This window comes from Macaca nemestrina, chromosome 5, assembly GCF_043159975.1.
Source record: "Macaca nemestrina isolate mMacNem1 chromosome 5, mMacNem.hap1, whole genome shotgun sequence".
In the NCBI taxonomy this organism is placed as follows: domain Eukaryota; kingdom Metazoa; phylum Chordata; class Mammalia; order Primates; family Cercopithecidae; genus Macaca; species Macaca nemestrina.
The window spans coordinates 151,745,806-151,761,237 of NC_092129.1; the positions used below are offsets into that span (position 1 = coordinate 151,745,806).

General features: G+C 47.4%; 1 protein-coding gene and 1 pseudogene across 3 annotated transcripts; both read left to right on the forward strand.

The window, feature by feature from the left end:
* The first annotated feature begins 3,517 nt into the window (after window positions 1-3,517).
* Window positions 3,518-4,219, forward strand: LOC105466241 (dihydrofolate reductase pseudogene; annotated as a pseudogene).
* A 4,930-nt stretch (window positions 4,220-9,149) lies between these two features.
* On the forward strand, window positions 9,150-12,917 carry LOC139363447 (class I histocompatibility antigen, Gogo-B*0101 alpha chain-like). 3 transcript variants are annotated; one of them, XM_071097296.1, is made up of 7 exons: window positions 9,153-9,396; window positions 9,526-9,795; window positions 10,041-10,316; window positions 10,895-11,170; window positions 11,275-11,391; window positions 11,833-11,865; window positions 11,972-12,917. In XM_071097296.1, exons 1-7 carry the CDS (start codon window positions 9,234-9,236, stop codon window positions 12,013-12,015), a joined length of 1,179 nt encoding a protein of 392 aa, XP_070953397.1. In that variant the 5' UTR covers window positions 9,153-9,233; the 3' UTR covers window positions 12,016-12,917. The 3 variants fall into 3 exon arrangements, with proteins under 3 accessions (XP_070953394.1, XP_070953397.1, XP_070953396.1); XM_071097293.1 differs by having other exon boundaries at window positions 9,150-9,795; XM_071097295.1 differs by lacking the exon at window positions 11,972-12,917 and having other exon boundaries at window positions 11,833-11,948.
* Window positions 12,918-15,432: the final 2,515 nt, after the last annotated feature.

Below are 15,432 nucleotides of genomic sequence, written 5' to 3' on the forward strand. Positions count from 1 at the left end.
TGACCACAAGTTCTTAGAAGTGGAGATAAATGAAGAACTGTGGGTGAGATGGAGTGTTGAATTTCATCTGCAGTAATTTCTGCATCTAACAAAATGTGATTATCTCTGTCTTTTATTCTTTAATTAAGTGATAAAAAGCATTACAGATTTAAAGTGTAAATATTCTTGTATCCTGGGGAGAGTAACCTGGGCAGGATATTTAATTTATTTATAGCTCATTGGTGGATACAGTCTAGTACTGTTTTTCTCAGTATTTTTGCCTCTAATTGCTTCGAAGTGATTATCCTATCATGCTTTTTTCTTATGTATTCCCTAGCTGACTTTAGAATCAATGTTATTTATACATAAACAATAATGAGTTTACTGGCTTTCTCTATGTTTCCTCATTCTCTTGAATACTATGTATAAATTCAGTAGCCTTCTTCAAAGTTTTGGTAGAACTTATCTGTAAAACAGTCTGGATATTACTGAAGGGAAATAAAGTTTTACAACCATTTTAACTTCTTTACTTGTAATAAGTTCTCCCCATTGACATAATCTTGTTCATAGTCTCAAAATTATTTAAACCTGTACTATATTTTTAGTGGTATGTTTATCTATCGTAATTTTATTTTATTCTTAATTGCCATTGCCTGTTTTATTTCTCCATCCAAATAAAAACAGCTGCTTTTGGTTGGCTGGGCCCTCAGTAGTGGCAGCTGCCAGGTCAGCCCTGGTGAGTGGCGACTCAATTGCTGTGCCCATGCAGTGTCCATTGCAGCCACCATGGCCACTTTGTGCAGGGACTCCATGAGCAAGCCCTGTGCGGCTGAGTGGCATTGTCTGTCAAGCCATCTCACTCACCTGATTACAGGGAGCCCCAGTACCTTAAAGACCCTCTGGTAGGCATCCACACACAACCACTATTGGCATGCACTCGGCCTATAGCAAGAGGTCTATGCATACCTCTCTCCTCTACCTCCCAATTTTCCAACTCTATTTTCCCCAAGTTCGTGACTGGCCAGCCAAGGCATGAGCCACTGCCCATGACTCATTCATTCATGCACTACTGGGCATCATTTCACACCCCCCACCTCCCATGGGCTTGTTTGGGTTTGATACCTAGTTCCTGGCTTGACAGCCATTTCCAAAGCTCTTCTGGTGTCAGCTCCCAAGCCTACTGCTGTTGTTGTAGATTTTCCTCTTTATATGTATTTATTTCCTGGAATTAAAAACAATTGCACTAATTTTTTCAATTCAGCACTTCCAAGGATATGCAGTAGGAGTGATTCTTCTTAGTGTACATAGAATTGCTTCAAAACACGAGCAATGTATATTTGAGGGAAGGACAGCATGCATGGAGAAAGGAGGGCAACCCACAAGTGGGCAATGTAGTTTCACAAAGTGAACACTTGGGTAAACAACACCCACATCAAAGTACACCAGTCACAGCCTGCTGGAAACACCTTTGGGTCCTACTCAGTCATAAACCACCCTCCCCACCCTAGAGTAGCCACTCTTGATTTCTAATACAGATGAGTTCAGCTAGTTCCAGTTGAATGGCATTATACAGTCACCATCATGCCCCTGGGTGTCATCATCTTGCTGTGTGTGGTCGTAGCCTATTCACTCCCATGGCTGTCCAATGCTCCACTTTATAAATAGCTCATATTTCTTGTCCCTTCACTTTGATAGACAATTGTGTTGTATCCAGATTTTATAAGTCGTGCTGCTATGAATAATATTTTCATATATTTTGGCGCACACATACAAACATTTCTACTGGTTGACAACTAAGAGTGCTATTGCTGGGTCATAGGTGAGTAGATGCTTGGCTAAGTCTCTGGTTAACAAATTTCTAGTAGTAGACAAACAGTAGAGGAGCGTGAATCTCTTACTTAGAGATTATTTGGATAATAAATAAGGAAGGAATGAGAGACTGAGACTGTAATAACTCTTTTGCAAACCATCATGAGTTAACCATTCCGCTCAGGAATGAATTTAGGTATTTCCAGAGAATGACACAACCATTGAACAGCAATGGCAATTAACAACACAATAAAACAAAAAACTAATGTCAGGTTCTTCCTCTTGATGGAAGAACACAATACAGCATCATCAAACAAGTACAAGTGGCAAAGAAACCAAGCCTGAATATAAGCTAACCTCCATAGCCAATTACCAATTTAGAGGCAATACAGATAATAAAAACACAAACAATGGCTTTGGGAGCAATCAGCAAAATGCACACTATTGGAAGTTCTACCACACAATATAAATTTCAAGAAAAAATCTATAGAATAAAAGAGAACAAAAGCGTATTTCTAGAGGTAAAACTAAATTATAATTTTGGATGATAAAAATATAAAATAGAACAAAAAAGTGATGATGTGAAAGTCAGGATATATTTTTATTTGGGGGAGGAAAGAGTTTACTGCTGAGCTGGGGCAAATGATGGGGCTTCTGGTTTGCTCCACAAACGTCTATCCCTGGTGGTTAATGGGTGTTCAGTTTTTATTCAAGGACATAAATTTTAGACCATTTCTTTTTCCTTCTGGAGTCCTACATTTTATTTTATGACACAAAGGTTAAGGTAAGAATAATTTATAGAGTATGGTTACTGTTTTGCACGAAGCCCCCTCCCCATCTTCCCTCTGAGCACCCAGAACAACCAGCAGCCCCAGGACCCCCAGCAGGGGTGACCTCACTTCTAGGTGTGCGTGCAGCTCACATCAGCAGAGGCAATATGCAGGTTTACTCCTTGACTCTTGGAAAAACCTGATAGGACACAGCTGAGGGGAAGCCTTCCCCGCCGTCTGCAGGCTCTTGGCCATCAGTGTAGAGGGAGCAGGTCCTCACCTCTCCCACAGGCACCTTCACAGCCACAACCTCCTCTCTGCATGGGGAGTTCATGGCCCTTCCCCTGGACACGGTGACATGGATCTCGCCAAAGGTGGAGATGACACCATTCCTCCCCCCACCGTCTTTTGCTATAGAGCAACTGGAGTACGTTCCACCCACACACAGGACCGGGAGCTGACAACCAAGGAGTGGAGGAGCAATACTCCAGCTTTCTCTGCTTGTAATAAGTTCTCCCCATTGACATAATCTTGTTCATAGTCTCAAAATTATTTAAACTGCTACTATATCTTTAGTGGCATATTTATCTATCATAATGTTATTTTATTCTTAATTACCATTCCCTGTTTTATTTCTCCGTCCAAAATAAAACAGCTGCCTTTGGTTGGCTGCGCCCTCAGCAGTGGCAGCTGCCAGGTCAGCCTTGGTGAGTGGCGCCTCAATTGCTGTGCCCATGCATTGTCCATCGCAGCCACTACGGCCACTTTGTGCAGGGACTCCATGAGCAAGCCCTGTGCGCTTCTCTTGCTTTACAGGAAACTTGACTCAGGCTGGTGTCCAGTGAAGAAATCCCAGGTGCATGGAAAGGAGAGGAGGGTCTCAGGGCTGTGAGTGAGCTGCAAAAGGAAGCGCATGGATCACCAGGTGGCGCTGCTGCGCTGCTCCTGCTCCCAGGAGGTAAATGCTCAGGGCGAGCTTTGAGGTGGAGAGAGAGATGTCATTGCTCATCCTTCAGGTTCAGAGTAAAAACCTTCCGGCCAATGTTGGCCGCGCGTTCCTGTGTAGCGAGCGGGCTCGGAGGTGCTCACCGCTGCTGTCATGGTTCGTTTGCTAAACTGCATCGTCGCTGTGTCCCAGAACATGAGCATTAGCAAGAACGGGGACCTGCCCTGGCCGCCGCTCAGGAATGAATTTAGGTATTTCCAGAGAATGACACAGACTCTTCAGGAGAAGGTAAACAGAATCTGGTGTTATGTGTAGGAAGATCTGATTCTGCATTCCTGAGAAGAATCGACCTTTAAAGGATAGAATTAATTTAGTTGTCAGCAGAGAACTCAAGGAACCTCCACAAGGAGCTCATTCTCTTGCCAGATGTCTGGATGATATCTTAAAACTTACTGAACAACCAGAATTAGCCAATAAAGTAGAGATAATTTGGATAGTTGGTGGCAGTTCTGTTTATAAGGAAGCCATGAATAACCCAGGCCATCTTAAACTATTTGTGACAAGGATCATGCGGGACTTTGAAAGTGACACAGTTTTTCCAGAAATTTATTTGGAAAAATATAAACTTCTGCCAGAATACCCAGGTGTTCTCTCTGATGTCCAGGAGGAGAAAGAAATTAAGTTCAAATTTGAAGTATATGAGAAGAATGATTAATATGAAGGTGTTTTCTGGTTTAAGTTGTTTCCCCTCCCTCTGGAAAAAATTATGTATTTTTACACGAGAAGAAAAAGACTTTTGTTGACTTTGGATCTATGAATAATTATTTCTAAGCAACATGTTTTTATCCCACACTAGTCTTGAATATATCAGATACCATTTATGAAACATTCTTGCTATAACTAAGTGCCTCTCCAAGACCCCAACTGAGTCCCCGCACCTGCTATAGTGAGCTGCCATTCCACACCCATCGCACATGGCACTCTGGCCAGTCCTTGACATTGTCGGGCTTTTCAAATGTGGGTAGTATTTATTAAAGATGAAGATGCACATACCCTCCAACTGAGCAGTTTCACTAGTGGAAAATACCGAAATCTTCCTACGTGTATATCTAGAGGTTTGTAGGGAAATGTTGCAGCCCTGTTTGTAACAGTGAAAAATTGAAAGCAACCTGGAAGTCCAGTGATGGGAAAATTAATATATTTTGGTCGTTTGGGGAACCCAAAGCAGGTTCCAAGACTGAAATTTCAGTGAAAGCAGTTTATTTGCTAGGTCTTACCAGAAATCATCAATTGAGGTATGGAGAAATGGAACTGAGAAGGTAAGAAAAGCAGTTTAAAGTCAGTGAGCAGGTTCTCATTGGTAACAAGCTCCATACTGCTGAGATACAGGAAAACAGAGGGGAGAAAGCTGGAGTATTGATCCTCCACTCCTTGGTTGTCAGCTCCCTGTCCTGTGTGTGGGTGGAACGTACTCCAGCTGCCCTATAGCAAGTCCCAGGTGTTTGCAATAAGAAGCTGCTGGCATGCATGGGAACAGTGAATGGCAAACACTTAAAGCAATTCCATGTTTAAGTATATAACCTCTTCATTTTTTTTTTTTTTTTTTTGACAGAATTTCATTCTTGTTACCCAGACGGAGTGCAATGGCACCAACTCAGCTCACTGCAACCTCCGCCTTCCCGGGTTCAAGCGATTCTCCTGCCTCAGGCGCCCGAGTAGCTGGGACTACAGGCACGCACCATGACACCCAGCTAATTTTGTGGTTTTGATGGAGACGAAGTTTCACCATGTTGGTCAGGCTGGTCTCGAACTCCTGACCTCAAATGATACGCCCGCCTCGGCCTCCCAAAGTGCTGGGATTACAGGCGTGAGCCACCACACCTGGCAGATCTTTATTCTTTTTATGTAGTAAAAAGTATAAAGCCACACATGGTTTATTTGAAATATTTTATGATTTAAAAAAATACAGAAGCAGGAAATCCAATTCTAAGTTCAAGTGAGAGATCGTGGTAGTTTGAACCAGAAGGTTGCATGTAGTAAGAAACTGTGATTTAAGATATATTTTAAGTTGGAAGTAGCAGGATATTCTGATGGAGTTTGACTTTGGTTTTGGGCCTATTGAGTTTGAGATGCCTTCGAGAAATGAAGGAAGAAGAGAGAGAATACAAGAAAAACTGGCCAGGCACAGTGGCTCACGCCTGTAACACATTGGCTCCGCATTTTGGGAGGCAGAGATAGGCAGATCCCTTGAGATCAGCTTGGGTAACATGGTGAAGCCCCATCTCTACAAAAAATACAAAAGTTGGCTGGGCATTGTGGCGCCCACCTGTAGTCCCATCTGCTCAGGGGCTGAGGTGGATGAACTGAGCCCGTGCAGTCATGGCTGCAGTGAGTTATGATTGCGCCATTGCACTCCAGCCTGGGTGACAGAAGAGACCCTGTCTCGAAAAGAAAGCTGAAAACAATGGACGCATGACTTCAGAATTCTAGAAAGAAAGTGATTTTCAACGGATAAATCTATATTCAGCCAAATAATCAAGGGTGAAGGTAAAATAATACATTTTTAGGCAAGCAAAGACTCAGGGGTTACCTCCATGGACCCTTTCTTGGGAAGCTATTGGAGAAAATACTCCAGCAAAATGAAGGAGGAGACAAACCAGAGAATGACACGGATCCAGCAAATAGGATCCAACACAGGAAATATTCCAGCTATGGAGCTGGCTTAAAAAAAAAAAAAAAAAAAAAACAGTAAAAATATTAATAGGTTAGCTGGGTGGAGTGGCTCATGTCTGCAGTCGCAGCTACTCAGGAGGCTAAAAGCAAGAGGTTGGCTTGAGTCCAACATTTCCAGACCAGCCTGGCCACCATAGTGAGGTCTCTTCTCTTAAAAATAATAATACGTTATTGCCAGATTTGGGGCATTTGGAAAGAAGTTCATTGAAGATAAAGCAAAAGTGAAAAAAAAAAGGGGGAAGGAGATTAGGCAGTCATTAATTCTAGGGCGGAAGGAAGTACCAGATGGGAAGTAAGAACATATTACGCTGTTTTTCTCAACAATGAGCAATATGTACATAGTCATAATGATGTGGTGACTGCTTAGCCCCTAACTCTGGTAACTACTTTGGGACAATGCGGGAGGAAAAGTAAAGATAGTGATGATGTAAGAGCTAAATCCTCATCTGTCATTCAAGAAATCACATAAAATGTATAAAATAATGAAGAAATGACTAAGTAGTTATGTGAGGAGAAAGAAGACATTGCTAAAAGAGTTAAAAGTCATTGCTTTGAAAGATTAGGAGGGATGGGGCAGGGAACTGTTAGGATGCATTATAAACAGAAGAGGCTTTTAAAAATTACATGTATTAATATATGCACCCACTTGAAAAACTGAAAAAATAATAATTTGGAAAAACCCATGAAAGCAGCTACCAGAAGGAAAAACTGAGAGAATGAAAAGTGTGTGTCTCTGGAAAGAACAAATGGCAGGACTGTTGCTTTCACTGTAAGACTTTTAGAGCCATTTGATTTTATTTAACCATTTTCATCTATTTCTTTAATAAAACAACTCTATTATAATAAAAAGTTACATTCATTCATAGAAAACAAACAAACAAACAAAAACCCTTCGTGCCCAGCCCATCTCATTCTCGGAGGGTGTGAGGGATGAGGGCAGAGGGAAGCAGGAGGTGAGGACAAGGAGCAGGGGAAAGGACTCCAAAGCAGTGGAGGAGCCTAGCAGGGGGTTCTCTGCATTCGGTGTTTCTGTACTGGGCAGGGTGGTAGTTACACGACTATAAATAATTACCAAAATTCACCAAAAAGCGCAGCTAAAACTGGTGAATTTTATTACACGTAAATGCCCTAAAAGCAAAAAAAAAAAAAAAAAAAAAAAAAAAAAAAAAAAAAATAGGGGGGGAGGCAAAAATAAAGACATTTTTAGATCATCAAAACCATAAAATTCATTTCCTAGGGATCCTGTACTATATTTAATTTTAAAGAAAGTTCTTCAGGGTGAAGGGAAATGGTACTAGATGGTGACCCAGATACACAGAAAGGAATAATTAACAACAGGAATGATGCACACACATGTGTCACATTCACACTCATTTTCTTAATTTCCTGAAGACATATGGCTGCTTGTCTAAAATAAAAAGTATTACACTGTATCATTGAGTTTATGATAGATTGACGTAATATATAAAACAGTAATAGCATAATGGTAGGTTAAATGAAACTACACTGTTAGAAGTATCCTTTATTTTGCCGGATGTAGTTTAATAGAACCTGAACTTCACTGAGAAGTCAAGAAATTGGGTTTCCATTCTTACAACAATAAAAAACTAGTGTAAAGAAATATAGCTAAAAGCCACTAGGAGAATTAAAGCTATAAACTAAAAACTGTGTATTTGACACATAAGAAAGTAGCAAACGATGAACAGAAACAAAAAGATATGAGATACATTGAAAACATTTAGCAAAATGGTAGACCAACCATTGTAAGTGAAGAAATGACACGAACTTGCTCACGTTAGCAGGACTGCTGAGCACTGTGGGGAGAACAGACATGGGCAGGAGGTGAGGGACAGTGTTAGTGCCACAATTCAGGAGTGACAGGGTAGCGGGGACTAAGGGGAGAGAAGGGTGTGAGGGATGAGAGGGGCAAAGAGAAGGGCTGGGGAAGCAGGAGGTGAGGAAAAGGAGCAGAGGAAAGAATTCTAAAGCAGTGGAAGAGCCTAGGAGGGGGTTTTTTGCATTAGGTATTCAATACATATTGTTGGACTTCCTAAAAGCTAATTGGCTCCTTATGATTAAAAAAAAGAGTTACAAAAACGCCAAGTGTCCAGATAAAATATGCACACTGCTTAGATGTGCAGAGTTCAGGAAAACAGGCAGCGCTTGAGCGTCGGTGAAGAGTATTGGGTCTGCATGGAGCACTCGCAACTTTGAGGTGATGACTACAGGCTCCTGGTTGCAATAGACAGTAACAAACCCTGCTTCTTTGTATTCAGGAGATGTTCTGGACTCACATAGAGAAACTTGGGGTAAGGAATGAACGTAATTTTAAATGCAACAACTCAGTCACAGATCCATAGTCTGGGAAAGTAAAACTTAGGAGCTTTGTAATCCTGTTTTGACACAGGTCTTTTACAGATTGGAATTCTAATCATTCAGGGATTACCAACATTTTGCTACCTACTGTATTAATAAACAAAAAGGAAACTGGTCTCTATGAGAATCTCTGTGTGGTGCCTTCAGACAAAACTTCACCAGGTTTAGAGAGAAAACCCCTGTCTCTACACCTCCATTCCCAGGGCGAGCTTACTCCGGCATGAAGTTTCCCGTGGTGAGTTCCACTGTACAAAGGTCCAAGGGGAGAGGTAGGAGTGGGAGGCAGGGAGTCCAGTTCAGGGACGGGGATTCCATGACGAGTAGGGAAGGGGAAGGGACTGGGTGCAACCTGGGGGGTCTCTCCCTGGTTTCCACAGACAGAACCTTGTCCAGGACTCAGGCAGACAGTGTGACAAAGAGGCTTGGTGTAGGAGAGGGATTAGGACGAAGTCCCAGGTCCCGGGAGTGGCTCTCAGGGTCTCGGGCCTTGTCTGCCTTGGGGAGGCGCAGTGTTGGGGATTCCCCACTCCCCTAGTTTCACTTCTTCTCCCAAGCTGTGTCGGGTCCTTCCTCCAGGATACTCGTGACGCGTCCCAGTTCCCACTCTCATTGGGTGTCGGATGTCTAGAGAAGCCAATCAGCGTCGCCGCGGTCTCAGTTCTACAGTCCCCACGTACCCACCCGGACTCAGAGGCTCCTCAGACGCCGAGATGCCCGTCATGGCGCCCCGAACCCTCCTCCTGCTGCTCTCGGGGGCCCTGGCGCTGACCGAGACCTGGGCCGGTGAGTGCGGGGTCGGGAGGGAAACGGCCTCTGCGGGGAGGAGCGAGGGGACCGCAGGCGGGGGCGCAGGACCCGGGGAGCCGCGCGGGGAGGAGGGTCGGGCGGGTCTCAGCCTCTCCTCGCCCCCAGGCTCCCACTCCTTGAGGTATTTCCACACCGCCGTGTCCCGGCCCGGCCGCAGGGAGCCCCGCTTCATCGCCGTGGGCTACGTGGACGACACGCAGTTCGTGCGGTTCGACAGCGACGCCGAGAGTCCGAGAGAGGAGCCGCAGGCGCCGTGGATGGAGCAGGTGGGGCCGGAGTATTGGGAAGAGCAGACACGGATCGCCAAGGGCAACGCACAGACTCACCGAGTGGACCTGCGGACCCTGCTCCGCTACTACAACCAGAGCGACGCCGGTGAGTGACCCCGGCCCGGGGCGCAGGTCACGACCCCTCCCCATCCCCTACAGACGGCCCCGGTGGCCCCGAGTCTCCGGGTCCGAGATCCGCCCCGAGGCCGCGGGACCCGCCCAGACCCTCCAACAGAGAGAGCCCCAGGCGCCTTTACCCGGTTTCATTTTCAGTTGAGGCCAAAATCCCCGGGGGTTGGTCGGGGCGGGGCGGGGCTCGGTGGGCGGGGCTGACTGCGGGGGCGGGGCCAGGGTCTCACACCCTCCAGACGATGTACGGCTGCGACCTGGGACCCGACGGGCGCCTCCTCCGCGGGTATCACCAGTCCGCCTACGACGGCAAGGATTACATCGCCCTGAACGAGGACCTGCGCTCCTGGACCGCCGCGGACATGGCGGCTCAGAACACCCAGCGCAAGTGGGAGGCGGCCCGTGCGGCGGAGCGTCAGAGAGCCTACCTGGAGGGCCGGTGCCTGGAGTGGCTCCGCAGATACCTGGAGAACGGGAAGGAGACGCTGCAGCGCGCGGGTACCAGGGGGGGCACTGGGGAGCCTTCCCCATCACCTCTAGATCGCCCAGGATGGCCTCCCACGAGGAGGAGAGGAAAATGGGATCAGCGCTAGAATGTCGCCCTCCCTTGAATGGAGAATGGCATGAGTTTTCCTGATTTCCTCTGAAGGCCCCCTCCGCTCTCTCGGACAATTAAGGGATGACGTCTCTGAGGAAATGGAGGGGAAGACAGTCCCTAGAATACAGATCAGGGGTCTCCATTGACCCCTGCAGCAGCCTTGGGCACCGTGAATTTTTCTCTCAGGCCTTGTTCTCTGCCTCACACTAAATGCGTTTGAAGGTCTGATTCCAGCTTTTCTGAGTCCCTCGGCCGCCACTCAGGTCAGGACCAGAAGTCCCTGTTCCTCCCTCAGAGTCTAGAACTCTCCAAGGAATAGGAGATTATCCCAGATGCCTGTGTCCAGGCTGGTGTCTGGCTTCTGTGCTCCCTTCGCCGCCCCAGGTGTCCTGTTCATTCTCAGGGTGGTCACATGCGTGCTGCTGGAGTGTCCCATGAGAGATGCAAAGCGCCTGAATTTTCTGACTCTTCCCATCAGATCCCCCAAAGACACACGTGACCCACCACCCCGTCTCTGACCATGAGGCCACCCTGAGGTGCTGGGCCCTGGGCTTCTACCCTGCGGAGATCACACTGACCTGGCAGCGGGATGGGGAGGAGCAAACTCAGGACACCGAGCTTGTGGAGACCAGGCCAGGAGGAGATGGAACCTTCCAGAAGTGGGGAGCTGTGGTGGTGCCTTCTGGAGAAGAGCAGAGATACACGTGCCATGTGCAGCACGAGGGGCTGCCAGAACCCCTCACCCTGAGATGGGGTAAGGAGGGGGATGAGGGGTCATGTCTTTTCTCAGGGAAAGCAGGAGCCCTTCTGGAGCCCTTCAGCAGAGTCAGGGCCCCTCATCTTCCCCTCCTTTCCCAGAGCCATCTTCCCAGCCCACCAACCCCATCGTGGGCATTGTTGCTGGCCTGGCTGTCCTAGCAGTTGTGGTCACCGGAGCTGTGGTCGCTGCTGTGATGTGGAGGAGGAAGAGCTCAGGTAGGGAAGGGGTGAGGGGTGGGGTCTGGGTTTTCTTGTCCCATTGGGGGTTTCAAGCCCCAGGTAGAAGTGTTCCCTGCCTCATTCCTGGGAAGCAGCATCCACACAGGAGCTAACCCAGCCTGGGACCCTGTGTGCCAGCACTTACTCTGTTGTGTAGCACATGTGATAATGAAGGACGGACATATCACCTTGATGATTATGGTATTGGGGTCTTGATTCCAGCATTCATGAGTCAGGGGAAGGTCCCTGCTAAGGACAGACCTTAGGAGGGCAGTTGGTCCAGGACACACACCTGCTTTCCTCCTGTTCCCTGATCCTGCCCTGGGTCTGTAGTCATCGTTCTGGAAATTTCTCTTGGGTCCAAGACTAGGAGGTTCCTCTAAGATCTTATGGCCCTGCTTCCTCCCAGTCCCCTCACAGGATATTTTCTTCCCACAGGTGGAAGAGGAGGGAGCTACTTTCAGGCTGCGTGTAAGTGGTGGGAGTGGGAGTGTGGAGGAGCTCACCGACCTCATAATTCCCCCCGTCCCATGTCTCCTGCGGGCTCTGACTAGCTCCTGTTTTTGTTCTACCCCAGCCAGTGACAGTGCCCAGGGCTCTGAGGTGTCTCTCACGGCTTGAAAAGGTGAAATTCTTGGGGTCTAGAGTGGGGGGCGGGGGACAGAGGGGAAAGGCCTGTGTAATGGAGATTCTTTGATTGTGATGTTTCGAGTGTGTGGTGGGCTGTTCAGAGTGTCATCACTTACCATGACTGACTTGAATTTGTTCATGACTGTTGTTTTCTGTAGCCTGAGGCAACTGTCTTATGTGGGACTAAGATGCAAGATTTCTTCACGCCTCCCTTTTGTGACTTCAGGAGACTCTGGCATCTCTTTCTGCAAGGCATCTGAATGTGTCTGCGTCTCTGTTAGCATAATGTGAGGAGGTGGAGGGACAGCCCATCCCCGTGTCCACCGTGACCCCTGTTCCCACGCTGACCTGTGTTTCCTCCCCAGTCATCTTTCCTGTTCCAGAGAGGTGGGGCTGGATGTCTCCATCTCAGTCTGAACTTTATGTGCACTGAGCTGCAACTTCTTACTTCCCTACAGAAAATAAGAATCTGCCGGGCGCGGTGGCTCATGCCTGTAATCCCAGCACTTTGGGAGGCCAAGGCGGGCGGATCACAAGGTCAGGAGATCAAGACCATCCTGGCTAACACGGTGAAACCCTGTCTCTACTAAAAATACAAAAAATTAGCCGTGCGTGGTGGTGCGCCCCTGTAGTCCCAGCTACTCTGAGGCTGAGGCAGGAGAATGGCGTGAACCCGGGAGGCGGAGCTTATAGTGAGCCAAGATGGCGCCACTGCACTCCAGCCTGGGCGGCAAAGCGAGACTCCATCTCAAAAAAAAAAAAAAAACAGAAAATAAGAATCTGAATATAAATTTGTTTTCTCAAATATTTGCTATGAGAGGTTGATGGATTAATTAAATAGGTCAATTCCTAGAATTTGAGAGAGCAAATAAAGACCAGAGAACCTTCCAGAATCTGTATGTTCACTATGCTGCATCTATTACAGGTGGGGGTGGTGAAGGCTGTGAGGAGCCGAGTGTGGACTGGGCCTGTGCCTAGTTGCTATTCAGTTCTTCATGTGCTTTATGTGGTCAGTCCTTAGCTGGGTCACCTTCACTGCCCCATTGTACTTGTCCCATCAGTGGAAACTTGTCCAGCGGGAGCTGTGACCACAGAGGCTCAGATATCGCCCAGGGCGGCCCCTGCATATGGGGGTCTCTGTGTATTCTGAGACACATGTTCAGAGCTATTAACCTCCTGCCCTGCTTCTAGAGCTTCTGTTCTGCTCTGCTCTCCTGCCCTCTCTCCCTGCCCTGGTTCTAGTGATCTTGGTGCTGAATCCAATCCCAAATCATGAATCTATAAAGCAGAGTCTAATTTAGACTTATATTTGCCTGTGAAATTGGACCCATCATCAAGGACTGTTCTTTCCTGAAGAGAGAACCTGGTTGTGAGTTGCAACGTGCTGGGGTGGGGGGGAGGGGTGCGGGGGGGGCGTTGCTGTGGAAAGAGGGATGGGGGAGGGAGGACAAACAAGCAGCAGTGCTGAGAAAAACATAGGCGCCCTCTATCTCAGTGTGAGGGAAACTTGTGCGGAAGCTGCCACAAAACAGCATTTGGCCTGAGGCTATGTTAATAAAGATATTGCCTTTAGAATAGGGAGGTGCTCTACAGTGATCATTCATTCAACTGGCCTTTGTCATTGACCAGACATAGGACAGAATGGTTCTGCATCTGGGGAACACCATTGAAGTAAAATCAGAAAAATCTCTGGCCTTTTGTAGCACATGTTCCAGTGGAAAGAGGCAGATGATAGATACACTATAACTATTACCAGAGTAAGGAAGGAAAGTGCTAGAAAGTGGTAAGTGCTGTGAGGCAGGTGATCCAGGATGTGGGCAGTGGGGACAGGGAGGGTGGCTATTGTGCTGGGGGGCCAGTGTGTGCCTTGTTGCAAAGGTGGCTTGAGGAAGGATTTGAGGGACATGAGGATGTCTGGGGAAGTTCTTTCCAGACAGAGGAACCTCCAGTCCAAATGCACTATGGCAGGAAGGTGTCTGTGTTCCCAGAAGAACAAGGAGGCCAGGAGGGCTGGACAGAGAGAAACTGAGGTGAGGTCAGAGGTGCGGCCAGAGCAGGTGGGCTTGAGTGGAATGGGGTTGGATCTGACCTTTGCTCTGAGTGGGATGAAGAGTCAGAGGACAGTTTTGAGCAGAAGAGGGCCATGATATAACTTCTCTTTTAAAAGGACCTCTGACTGCTGTGCTGAGAACAGAATTGAGAGGTGAGTGACGAGGGAGGCAGAGGGGAAAACAGTAGGAAGCCAGTGCAGTATTCCAGTCTGGAGATGTCAGTGACCTTGACTGGGGTGTGAGCAGGGGAAATAGTGGGACGTGAGGGGATTCTGGATGCATTTGAAGATGAACTCACAGCATTTGCCAGTGGATTGTATCTGTGGTGTGAGAAAGATGAATCAAGGACACCCATAGTTGTAAAATGAGTGAGTAGAAGGAAGGGTGGAGCTGCTGTCAGTGGAGATGGGGAGACTCTGGCAGGAGCATACTGAGGAGGGGGCATCACAGGCACTCAGTGGAGATGTCTACTAGGAATGCAGGTGGGGGAGCTGGGGTGGAATTTGGACAGACAACTCCAGAGTTTAGAGGAAAGGAGAAATAGATTGGGCAGGAGAAATCTATTTAGGAGGTCACACCATATAAACGATACTTAAAACCTCAAGCATGGATGAGGGCACCAAGGGAGTGATTGACTGTGGAAAAGAATGAGGGCAAGGACTGAACCCTGGACCTCCAGTTGTAAGGGATGTGATCAGATCACACCCAGAGCAGACTGCACAGTTCTGACCCCATGTCTAGAGAACACTTAGACAAGGAACTCCCGTGTGCACAGGGATCACCTGGACGTGGTGCTGAGATCCAGGAAGTCTGGAGTGGAGCAAGAGATTCTGTATTTATGACAAGGCTGGAGTTCATGTTCCTGGTCTCCAGATGACACTTGGAGTATCAAGAACATGAGGATCCCACATGTCTGAGCATCTGCCTCACCTCTAGGGCTTGTTATATAAACGATTCCTTGGTCTTGTGTGTAATACTCTGACACAGGGGTTCTGGGGAGTGGCCTGAGTATTTTCTAAGCCCCCACCAGCAATCCTGTTGCTCAGCCAGATCAGGAACCACTGAGATCAGAGATCAGAGAGTGGCCAGGGTGGGTGAATGGGGTGGGTTTTCAAACTCTGTTTAAAAGAGGATTTTCCTCACAGAAAGAAAAGGGAGGCTGTGTGTCATCAGTTATGAGATGTGACATTCCCTGTTGTTCTCTCCACCATGGGGTAGACGCCAGGTAGAGAATTCAGGATGTGGCTCTCGCACAAGGAACACCTCTGAATGCCGCTCTCTGACACCCGCCCACAGACTCATTTCCCACTCACTTCTTGGAGCAAACTATGGAAACCAAATTTCTGTAATGTACACA

Bases quoted from the DNA above. Each gene is read 5' to 3' on its own strand.
- LOC139363447 (XM_071097293.1), top strand. From the start codon at position 9,234: ATGTCTAGAGAAGCCAATCAGCGTCGCCGCGGTCTCAGTTCTACAGTC. The intron at 11,171-11,274 runs GTAAGGAGGGGG...CTCCTTTCCCAG, and splicing joins ACCCCTCACCCTGAGATGGG to AGCCATCTTCCCAGCCCACC. The intron at 11,866-11,971 runs GTAAGTGGTGGG...GTTCTACCCCAG, and splicing joins GAGCTACTTTCAGGCTGCGT to CCAGTGACAGTGCCCAGGGC.